Below are 12,427 nucleotides of genomic sequence, written 5' to 3'. Positions count from 1 at the left end.
CACCTAATTCACTTTCATATCTCAAGTAATAAAAAAGTTATGGCCATTTTCATACTCGGAAATCAGCATCTTGTTCCCTATTGATTTTCTATGGACATAACAAAAAAGCTGTGATCAAGGACAGTCAAAAGCCCATAACCTTCTTAAAAATTAAGAGAACTGAATGAAATTTTCAGTTATCATAGATTGAACCATTCTGAAACAAATATAAAATAATCTTACTTGGAGGACCTGAAATAAAAGCATATAATTAGTTAGTTACCCAATTGTAGCTAATTTCAAACTTCAATTACTAGATCTAAACATCTATCCATTTCTTAATAAATGATTAACATTTTTAAATAGCCTAAGTGTCCAAATAATATTCACAAATAATATTCACAATAAAACATGATTTTAAAATCTCATTTACATCAATTTATAGGCCAAATAGAAGGAATTTAGTGTTCAATTGCTGTAAATTAGTCAATTAAAATCGGCTTTCTAGTGGGTTCCTGTGGAACGCGCTGGTTTAGAACGTTCACAATGCAGTGGATTTGTGCCCTCAAATGCCCAGAAAAATACTGCGGGATATAAAGAGCCCAAAATGAACTATTCGCTATAGAAAACTTTATATACAGGGTTCTTAAGAAGCCCCTTTTAATGTAAAAATAAGGTACATACCTTTAATTGTTTGCTTTATAAAACCCTGGGGCTGCGAGAGGTTGCGGGTTGAGAGAGTCATTTTTAAACTACTATAACTATTATACAAGGCCATAAAAACTAATAATACCTTTTGCGACGGGGTCTTTCAGCGATTTTCCGTTAATGATTTACTAGGCTGAACATTTTCGATTGCAACAGCCTAGTAAAAATCGCGTTTTAAACCCGCCCCCTCTAAACAGCGCCAAAATCACACACACGGGGCTGGGACAGATTCTCAGACACGATTCAGGTAGGTTTTGTAACATACCTAATTAGAGTGAGTTTTGAAGTCAGGTCCCTAGATTTTTATTTGAGGCCTATGTTACATGTCCCATACCTTTAAAACTGCATTACCATACACCTCTTTGGAAGTTTATTTCTGCCTAACAGATAGCAAAGGCTGATTTGCAATTCACTATAAACTTATCCAGTCCCAGTGTCAGTGTCAGATAAACTGGCCCTTCTGTTAAAATAAAAGTATATCTAAAAGTATCTAATGACTCCACCAAACTACTACAAACACTGGAAAGGTGAAATAAAATCAGGAAGTGGAGGAAATAAAAAACAAGCCTTCTGTACATGTACACACCTGGTTGATCTAGATACTGGTCCATTTGCGGGGTGCTCTGTTGTAGTGATTCCTACAATAAATGAGATTCAGATATCAATATTAGGAACAATTTTAACATCAGGTAACCACATTTATTTTTTATCGTCCATAGTGCTGCAACTTGTGGGAGCCAGTCACACCTTAAAAAGGAAGACTGTTCACCATCTCTTTCCAATCTTGCATAAAATTCTATGTTTCCAGCACCTCATCATGACATTACCAAAATAGATGAATAGCACATGTCCAAATTATACTGCAATGAAATATTGTATTTCCTGGATTTGGCAACATATATTTTTAAAACTATATCCCTCAAATATTACTGATTTAGGAGGAAAACCTATCCAAACAAACAGCAAGGAAACAGCTCAGAGTAAAGGAAATGAAGGTGATAACAATTTTTTTGTATATTCTGTCAGCAAATACACAAAGGGAGGTCAGAGAGAAGGAAAAGACCGGACTTACGAAATAAATGAATGATGAGGTTGAAATACATGTAAGCAAAAGATTTATGGAACAGAAAAATTACATTGATACTTATACAAATTATCAAGCTGTATTATAAAGGCTGTAAAACTGATTTGATATTCAGTTAAATGAGTGGATCTATGCCCATAAGGCAAGTTGATCTATGAAATAAGGAATACTCTGACAACCATATCCAGAAATCTTTTCATCAGCCAACATTTACTTTATTCCATAATCTATATATCCCTCTCCAGAAGCAGCCTATAACATTTAATCTGGAGTCCAGGATACCATGTGATTTAAAGTCAAATTAGGCCAAAGGAATGTTCTTCGGATTATACTTCAAAGCTGAATTCTCAATTGGAGGGGAATTGCATAAATCAAAAACTTTGAATATACACTGGAGGGAAAATGTCAAAACTCACCAGAAAATCCTCCATAAAGACCATGTGGCTTACCATGTTCAAGTATGATGGGTTCACTGGACTTTGATGAATTACTATTTAAATAATTAAATAATCAGGCCATTAAAGACTCTCAGTGTAAAGGTGATAAACAGGTTCATCAGCAGAGGATACAAAATAAATGAGTAACTTGAGATTTAAATATATATGGTCCTAGTGATGGAAAAAAAGGATGAAACCGTTGAATCTAATAAAAGTGACCAAGTTTATATTTTATTCTTTTTTTGGCCAAATTCCAAGGAGCAGGAACAAAACTGGTTGAGTGAAATAGCAGTCCATGTTATACTTTATACTACCATGCCAGCACAGTGGCAGCACAAATAAAATGATATTCAAAAATATTAGATACACAAAGGAGTTAAAAAAATATTCAAAATATCATTCTAGCGTGCAATCTCCATTTTATTTAGGATTCATAAATACATTACAATTCACACATTAAAAAAAATTGTTAATATAAATTTCTAACAATCTTAAGTACTCAATATTCTGGAGGTGAGAATATTCTCAGACCGCATCTGTTTGAATAAATCTCAATGACCCCCTGTCAATTGACACCCCCTCACCTCCACGCAAACAACAGGTGCACTATCTATGGATATTTCTGTTAATAGCATCAGCACACGGTAATTCACCATCTTGTTGCCCCCGAAGCCTTCTTAACAATTGCTTCCATTGAAAATGTAATGCAATTTTTTTTATGGAAAGTAGCTCAACTTGGCAAGATTCCCTTGATTCCACCCACAGGGTGAATGCACCTGGGCAAGGACTTCGCAAATCAGGAACACCTGGCTTTCACAAGCTTCAAAAAAACAAATGCTGTTAAAAATATAGATTGCCTTCTCCTTAGTAAAAAAAGTCGGTCTTGAATAACTAAACAGTTCTGATTGCTACATAACAGTGCTACTGGTGAAATAATTAAACCACTGAAGAGAACACTAGTTTTAATTCAGCACACTAAAAATGAAAATTAAAACATACATCTAATTATAAATTTCTTCTAAATCTCTCTGCTTATATTGTGTTATAAATAAAATACACTTTTCCTCACTTCCAGCTTTCTGATGTTTGTATTATCATCTTTTAAATACATTTTAAATGAACTTCCCACCTATCTGATTCAATTTATAAAACTATCCCATAAACTGGATTATATTTTTCAGACCCTGGTCAAGGATCCTTTCAACACACTGCATGCAGAAAATTGAAGGCCCATTTCTGCTGACTTTTCCCAGTGGTTCAAAATGCAATGGCCCACCTTTAGTCTCAGAAACTCTGAAACAAAAGCAAGTTCACAACTTTCTTGCATGCTCTGTGAAAGATGAGGTTTGGGATTTACTAACAAATTTGCAGAGCTGAGATCGTGTCAGCTTGTTCCATCGGTAGACTTCATGTGTAGTTCAGACTTACTGAGCTCACTGTTTAGAACATGTGCAAAGTCAAATCAGGCAAAGGATCTGAGACTTCACTGACTTCAAAGGGGATTTTATGGAAAGTTCAGAATCAGACGTAAATCTCACTGAAGCAATTGAAAACAATTAATTGTGGACAATGAAGAGTCTTGATGCTTTTATTTAATTGAAGCGAGCAAGTTTAAATATATTTAAAATGTTTCAAGTGTGCAGGTGTTTCTTTTAGCAAATATTTTTTAAAATACTAAATATTATATAATTTTTATTTTTCACAAGTTACGTGAATGTCATACATGTATATTTAATTTCAGTGATACTTTACTGACCTGTAAACCTTTTGAGCAAATCTTCTGCTTGTCAACTTGTCTACTCTGCAAGCAGTCAAGCACTTGTAAAGTAAAGTATCCTTTATTGTCATTCAGACTTTTCAGTCTGAACAAAATTTCGTGCCTTGCTGTCATAACATAGAATAAAATAACAAAACACACAATAAACACAAATTTAACATCCAGCACAGTGAGTCTACCAGGCCCTCCTCACTGTGATGGAAGGAAAAAGTCTTAAAGTCCATGTCTCTTCCCTCCTTGTTCTCCCTCTGCGTTGAGGCGATCCAGGCTTCTGATGTGGTGACCCCGCCGGGTGATGGTAAGTAAGTCCCGCAACTGAATCCAAGCTCCGCGAACGGGCCGGTTCAAACTCCGCGGCCCGGGGCGGTCGAAGCTGCCACCCTCCAGTCCAGCGGACGAAGCTGTCGTTGCGGGAGCTCCAGAAAACCGGTCACCAACCTGGGACCTGCGAGCTCCCGACGTTGTCGTCCACTGGGCCCGCGGCCGAGTCCACTGGGCCCGCGGCTGAGCCTCCGAAGTCGGGTCGCCGCTGCCGCAACGCCACCCCAGCCCCGAAGTCGGCCAGCCTCGCGTTAGTAAGTCCTGGCTCTGTCTCCGGAGCCTCGAGGTCGGTCCCAGTTGGAGGCCGCCAGCTCCGCGATTAGGCCTCAGCGCAGACGGAGACGGGGGATACGACAAGAAAAGGTCGCATCTCCCCGAAGAAAGAGACTAAAACAAGTTTCTCCACCCCCCCCCCCACATACACAACTAAAATAAACTGAAATAAACTGTAACAACGGGACAAAAGAAAACAAAAAAAAAGACAAACGGACAGCAGGCGAGCCGCAGCTGCAAGGCAGCGCCGCCACTCCGGATGCCCGATGCTGCACTGTGCTGGGCCTCTGCATCAAGTATTCTTCTCTATTTGTAAAATGAGAAGAATACGTAAAATTTGAAATTTTCCATATGATCTCGCCTTAAATCTGCTTTGGTTTTTACTTTTGTGACCATTATTCTGCCACATTTTCTATGGATATATTTGTCAGTTTTCTCTTTCAGGATTCCTCATTTTACTAGTCTAAGCAAATCCTTCCCCCCTCCATGTTTTTAATCTCAGGTAACCCCTCCATCTGTGGCCATTAAGGTTCTTTGTCCTCAGCTATTTCAAAGCTCTTGTCAAACTGAAATGCCCATTAGAATGGAATAACTGGCTTATCTACAAACATTCTTAATGTCAGTGAGGCAGCAATGCTTATTTAAAATTCCATACATTTTTGTACTGAAGTACAGCTAAATACTTATTTAAATATGTTTGTGTTGGTTTTTATATTACAGCAACAGCAATATCTTAAAAGCAGTTACTGGCTAATAACTGGTTTGGAATATCCTGGGGTCATGAAAGATGCTATACAATTGTTTAATACATGTATGAATTTTCCAATTTACGTTAAAATGTTGTCCTTTTGGAATAAAAAAGGTGTGTATAGACAATGTTACATCCAAATAATATTATTTAAGATGCTTAGGGTAATCATATCATTCCCAGGGCAAAGTTGGATTCATGGGAGGTGGTCTTGGAGGGGAGGATGCTCCACAAACTGCAGAGCATCTTGGACAATACAGCTCACCCCCTCCATGACACACTGGTCAACCTGAGGAGAACCTTTCGCAACAGACTGGTTCCACCAAAATAGAGTACAGAACGCCACAGGAGATATTTTTTCCCTCCTGGGATGAATAATCGTATCGTATTTCGTATCGAATATCGTACCATATTTAGAATATTCCTATCAAGCAGCATTTCCTAATCGAGCATTTCCTGATTGATATCCCAATTCCCCACATCTGGTAATGAAACTGAAGTCCTGATCCCATTATTGCTCACTGTCCAGTTTGCCTTGGTCTAAGCTTTCACTTAGTCATGCATCCCCAGACAAAATTAAACACAAACAGAACACTGAACACAGAGTATTTTTGAAACCTAAAAATGAATTTTTGGCCAACATATTCAAGCCTCTTAATTGGCACATGGATATTTTGGGAATGGAAGAATATGGATTATGTGCAAGGAGATTAGTTTATCTCGGCATCATGTTCAGCTCCAGAATTGTGGACCAAAGGGCCTTTTCCTATGCTGTACTTTTCTATCTTATGTGTTCCACTCTTTGCCCATTTTTTCAAGCATATATCTTTAAAAGGGTTGTGAAATGACCCCTTTATGTTACCGACAAGCAACCGCATCAATATGGTTAAGGAGGAATATGGTATGCTTGTCTTCATTGATAGGAGCATTGAATCTGAGAGTCAGGAAGTCATGATGCAGCTCCATAGGAGGTTAGGTTGCATTTGGAGTACTGCATGCAGTTCTGGTTGTCCCATTACAAGGAAGATGTAAAGGCTTTGGAGAGGGCAGTTTACCAGAATACTGCCTGGATTAGAGGGTTTCAACTACGAGAGATTGGATAGATTGTTTTCTCTGGAACATCAGAGGTTGAGGGAAGACTCGATAGATATATATAAAATTATCAGAGGCATAGATAGGATAGACAGTCAGAGCCTTTTACCCAGAGTGGAAATGTCCAACACTATAGAGCATAGCTATAATGTGAGATGGGGAAAGTTAAATGTAGATATGCAGTGTAAGTTTTTGTTTTACACAAAGCATGGTGGGGGCCTGGATGCCAGGGGTGGTGGCGGAGGTAGATGCGAAAGTGGTGTTTAAGAGGCTTTTGGATAGCGACGTCGAAGTGCAGAGAATAGACGGATATGGATCATGTACATGCTGATCAGATCAGTTCAATCATGGCATCATGATTGGCACAAAATATGTGGGTCAAAGGGCCTGTTCCTGTGCTGTACAATTCTATGTTAATATTGTGGTACATTCATTAAAAGTAAAATTCAATGCAATTTAGTAACATTTGTTTTTTTTCTTTATCAGCAGTTTCCACAAATTGCACATACCATAACAGAGTCCAGCCTTTGCCTAACATTATGCATCTTCATGGACATCCTCGATGAAAGATCAAATGAAGACAGAGAAGCATCATATGCAGTCCGATTATCAAAACTGCTGTAAAGAATCTTGGGTCCTTTTGGTGTGGATGTAGTTGTAGATTTTAAATTTGGTCTGGAGATATGTTTCATAGTTTCAGCTTCCATTTGAGCAACTAGGAGAAATAGAAAATATATTACAAATAACCACCATTTCATGTAGTGCTTTAAACATCAGCATTACACCAAAGAAAATTATAATTGTAATAATTGAGGCAGGAAAGAGATCTATATCCAAAATACAGATCTGAAATAGGAATGCAATGCTATTTATCACTGCGTATAGAAACTATTTTAATGGAATACTATATTTTTTCTTTTTTTCTAAAGATAATATACTAAGTTAAAGATACAAAACACTGTTTTTTAAAATTAAATTTCACTTCTTTAATGTCATGTTATTGATTACTGTGATTGGCAAAGTCATGTTGAACTTTACTTGTATGCAGAAACAGGCAGCTGACTGAATTACGGTTCCTACCAATTCTTTGCAGAACAACAAGGTGACTGTAATGAGGAATTCCCTTCTGGACAACGAAGCATTAATTGATTAATAAACAACATTATGGAAAAAAAAGGCTCAAAAAATGTTGTAGTAAATGTTTTTGTAGTAAATGTTACTGCATGTAATTTACAAGTGTTAGAATATTTTGAGATAGGCCATTGACAAATGACAATAACAAAATTATAAAAATGGTCATCGAAAGAAGAAACAGAAAAACTAAAGCTGGTGAGTAGCTACTTGCAGACATACTGAAGCGTCAGTAACCTGAAATGTTAACCATGCTTATTGTTCTCAAAGATGCTGCCTGATCTACCCAAGTTTTTCCAACATTTTATGTTTCAAACAGCAAATTTCATTTACATAGCACCCATAATGTAACAAAAATGCCCCAAGACATTCAGCAATAACCACAAAAATAGGAAATCAGGATGGATGACCAAAGGTTAGGTTAAAGAGGAAAGTTCTCATAACGTTCTCATTAACCTAACTTAATCAAAATGAAAATAATGGAACTGTAATCCCTGGAAATCTGAAATAAAACCAAAAACTGCTGGAAATACTCAACTGGTCAGGCGATATTGTGGAATAGAAACCGAGTTAACATTTCAGATTGAACTGTTTTAGCTAATTTTGCAGGAGCTAAATTGCCTAAATGTTCATAATTGAATACCAATAATTACAAAGGAAAGAGATTTTGGCAAGCATGTTGAAAGATCTCCGAAGATAGCAGAACAGTTGGTTTAGAGGCCGTGAGAGATACTTGGTCAAATCTGTTATGGCATTGAATACAAGAGCAGGAATATCAAGCTCGATAATGTATACTTCTAGTTAAGTCATAGCTGGTCACCATTGGATCAGGAGGACGCAATAGTATTTCAGCATGTGTGGAGATATTGCCAGAGCTGGAGAATTTTATATATGTAGAAAGAGTTGGTATTGCTTACTTTGAAACCTTTTCACAGGTAGATTTCGCAGAGATATAATTCAGATAGGCAATAGACAATAGGTGCAGGAGTAGGCCATTCTGCCCTTTGAGCCAGCACCGCCATTCAATGTGATCATGGCTGATCATCCACAATCAGTACCCCGTTCCTGCCTTCTCCCCATATCCCCTGACTCTGCTATCTGGATACTCTCTCTTGAAAGTATCCCGAGAACAGACCACCACCGCCCCCAGAGGCAGAGAATTCCAGACTCACAACTGTATGAAACAGTGTTTCCTCATCTCCGTTCTAAATGCCTTACCCTTTATTCTTAAACTGTGGTGCCTGGTTCTGGACTCCCCCAACATCGGGAACATGTTTCCTGCCTCTAGCATATCCAAACCCTTATACGTTTCAATAAGATCCCCTCTCCTCCTTCTAAATTCCAGAGTATACAAACCCAGCCGCTCCATTCTCTCAGCATATGACAGTCCCACCATCCCGGGAATGAACCTTGTGAATCTACGCTGTATTCCCTCAATAGCAAGAATGTTCTTCCTCAAATTTGGAGACCAAAACTGCATACAATACTCCAGGTGTGGTCTCACTAGGGCCCTGTACAATTCCAGAAGGACCTCTTTGCTCCTATACTCAACTCCTCTTGTTAAGCTATATTTAAGAGGGAGTTAGATGTGGCCCTTGTGGTTAAAGGGATCAGGGGGTATGGAGAGAAGGCAGGAACAGGATACAGAGTTGGATGATCAGCCATGATCATATTGAATGGTGGTGCAGGCTCGAAGGGCCAAATGGCCTACTCCTGCACCTATTTTCTATGTTTCTATGTTTCTATGAAGGCCAACATGCCATTTGCTTTCTTCACTGCCCGCTGTACCTGCATGCTTACTTTCATTGACTGATGAACAAGGAACCCCCAGATCCCGTTGTACTTCCCCTTTTCCTAATTTGACACCATTTAGATAATAATCTGCCTTCCTGTTTTTGCTACCAAAGTAGATAACCTCACATTTATCCACATTAAACTGCATCTGCCAAGCATCAGCCCACACAGTTCACACTGCGACCCAGCTTTGTGTCAACAGCAAATTTGCTGTTATTTGTAGTCCCTTCATCTAAATCATTAATATATATTGTAAACAGCTGCGGTCCCAGCACCGAGCCTTGCGGTATCCTACTAGTCACTGCCTGCCATTCTGAAAGGGACCCGTTAGATGTATAAAATTTTTACCAGCCTGGACAGGATAAACAGATAGGAAATATTTTTCCTAGCAGACTGGTTGCTAACTAGACTATGCTGTCTTCAGAGTATTGGTGGAAGAATTTGTAGGGAAAAGACAATTCACTTATAGAACCACCTGAAAGAATGATAGGGGTACAGATGTTCTTCACATCTGAAAGGAACTACCAGAAGAGTTATAATTTACCACAGATGTTCAAAAGGCATTTGGACAGGTACATGTTTTGGAGGGATACGAACCAAGTGCAGGCAAGTGTGCCTAACTCAGTTAGACAACTTGGTCAGTATGGGCGAATTGGGCCAAAGGCCGACTTTCTGTACTGTTTTGCTCTATGACACTATGACCTTTGGCTGGGAAGCCAACTTAAATAACACAGCTGGTTTGTGATGTTTACATTCATCTTATTTTGGACAATACGAGTTGGATGATCTGCTTCATGTGGGATAAGTTTCTATGTTTCAGTGACTCAATGGTTACCAAGAGTAAGTTTGGAATGTTCATTTCTATTGTATATATACATACATATACATATATACACATATTGACTAGTAGGACTGGATGTTACAATCCCTAAGGTTCTTCACCACAACTGACACCCGGTATTCTTGGGGATGACCACTAGGTGATTTTGCTACCAATCAAACACATCTTCAGTTGTGAACCTCAACGTCACTGGGTGTTTCGGCCTTTTATCACAAGACACCCTCAGTCGAGGCAGGCCCACCAAAGGGTGATCAGCCCTGGGTGTGTGTCTTATGGTTAGCCTCTAGATGGTCACGTGGCAGCCCAGACAGCATCTTTTCTCTTCAGCCACAGCCAATGACTGCTCCGTTCCTTGCATCTTCCTCTCTACTGCTGACTGTGGCTGGTTGGGCTCTGGACTCGTGTCTGTTGGTGGGACAGTACTTGGTTGAGCTTCGCCTAGGGTTCTGATACCCTGTGGACTAAGGTGGTTAACCTGCCACTGGGCTTCACTCGACTGATTTGGCCTACCTCTTAGAAGGTAATGGTCAAAGCGAGGCCCCACACCAAGCTCTCCCAGGCACTTTTCCCTGCCCTGGTGGATCTTGAGACCCTTCTCTGATGTTATCTATTCCCAGCCACAGATGCAGCTTCGTACCTTATGTCCTGCCGGGGCTGCTGCTCTGTCCATTGCTGTGTGAATTCTCTTATTCATAGTCGATTCCTTCCATAGCAATATAAGGGTGGATCCAAAACGCTGATTAGCGATGGATCCTGCTGGCATGAGGAGCTAGCCCATGCCAGCCCCGGTGGGGTCTATTCCCTCCGGTCAGTCTCTCCAAGCCGTCACTAGGCACACAGACACAGACACACACACACATATATATATACACACACGAGAATTACAACTGAAATTACATTTTTGTATTGAAGTATCCTGATAATGCAAAAGAACAGGATCCTTTTCATCTAACACAGTGGTTCCACACCTTTTAGAAAGGATTCTCCCCCCCCCACCCCCCAACTTATTTTAATTTCCCCAATTGCCCTGTACGTTTCTGATGATGTCAAGGGGGGGGGCACTTTCAAAGAGTGAGGATATCCTGGGGATTCCTCAGGATTTGTAGCAGCCCGATAGCTGAGGCAAGGCACTATTATTAGCCCAAAGGTGGAGGTATGTTGAAGCATTGTTGCAGTCTTTCCAATGAAAATAGTTCAACGGTGCTGTTTAGACCAGTAGTAATGAAGGAACAGTGATATATTTCCAAATTTGTATGGTTGTGCAACTTTAAGTGGAACAAATGGTGTTCTTATTTTATTTGGTATCTTCACCTTTCCAGTTCCCTGTTAATAATATGGTGGAGTACTGGTATAGCTAGTAAAGGTGTTGCCTCACAGCTCCAGCCATAGATTCAATCCTGTCCTCTGGTGCTGTTTGTGTGCCATTTCTCTATCCATTTCTGTAGCTGATCTATATTCCACTGTATAGTTTGACAGCCTTCCTCACTGTCCACAACTCTGGATTAAAGGAGGAGGTGGACCATTCGTTGCCAGATAATCGGTGGTGGACCTAGCTAGACAAGCGCATGGCCAGGGTGGTGGGGTTTTTGATGACATCCGCTGCCTTCCTGAAGCACTGTTTCCTGTAGATTTGTTTGATCATCAATATTTGTGATAGACTGGTGAAGGTCCACCACATTCTGCAGCCTCTTTCATTGTTGGGTATTCAAGTTACTGTACCTGGCTATGATACAACCAGTCAGAATGCTCACTACCATACACTTGTAGAAGTTTGATAGACTATTTGGTAACAGGCCAAATCTCCTCAAGCTTTTGAGGAAATAGAGGTGTTGATAAGTTTCCTTAGCGATTGGTTCAGTGTGCTGGGATACGGACAGATCTTCAAACATCTGTATGCGCTATAAACTTGTAGCTGTTAACTTACTTCATTGCCGTCCTACTGACAAATCATGGATCCTCGGGTTTCCTTATCTGAACCAACAATCAGCTCCTTGGTATTGCTAAGGTTGAGAGCAAGATTCTTGCTTGATAACCATTCAACAGATTATTGATCTCCCTCCTGTATTGACTCACTTCATCCAAAAATGGTGCTATTGTTGGCAAATGTAAAGATGGCATTGGAGTTATATCTGACTAGATTAGTCGTGGGTATAGAGAGAGTAGAGCGGGGGACTGAGCACACAATCTTGAGATCCTCCTTGCCCTAGCATCGGAGTAAGTGTTGCTGTCAATACACACTGAT

General features: G+C 39.7%; 1 protein-coding gene across 2 annotated transcripts in view; it reads right to left on the bottom strand.

The window, feature by feature from the left end:
* The window catches only part of ahi1 (Abelson helper integration site 1), a 210,924-nt gene that overhangs the window by 106,999 nt on the left and 91,498 nt on the right, over positions 1 to 12,427 (bottom strand). For both annotated transcript variants that reach the window (XM_055635949.1, XM_055635950.1), the window contains 2 exons: positions 6,929 to 7,134; positions 1,274 to 1,325 (listed from right to left, as the gene is read on the bottom strand). In XM_055635949.1, coding sequence (XP_055491924.1) covers positions 1,274 to 1,325; positions 6,929 to 7,134 — 258 coding nt within the window. The remainder of the gene's footprint in view (positions 1 to 1,273; positions 1,326 to 6,928; positions 7,135 to 12,427) is intronic.

The sequence above is a fragment of the Leucoraja erinacea genome, chromosome 5 (genome assembly GCF_028641065.1).
Source record: "Leucoraja erinacea ecotype New England chromosome 5, Leri_hhj_1, whole genome shotgun sequence".
In the NCBI taxonomy this organism is placed as follows: Eukaryota; Metazoa; Chordata; class Chondrichthyes; order Rajiformes; family Rajidae; genus Leucoraja; species Leucoraja erinaceus.
Note: the sequence above shows the minus strand (reverse complement) of the source record. Positions and strands in the feature narration are given on the sequence as shown.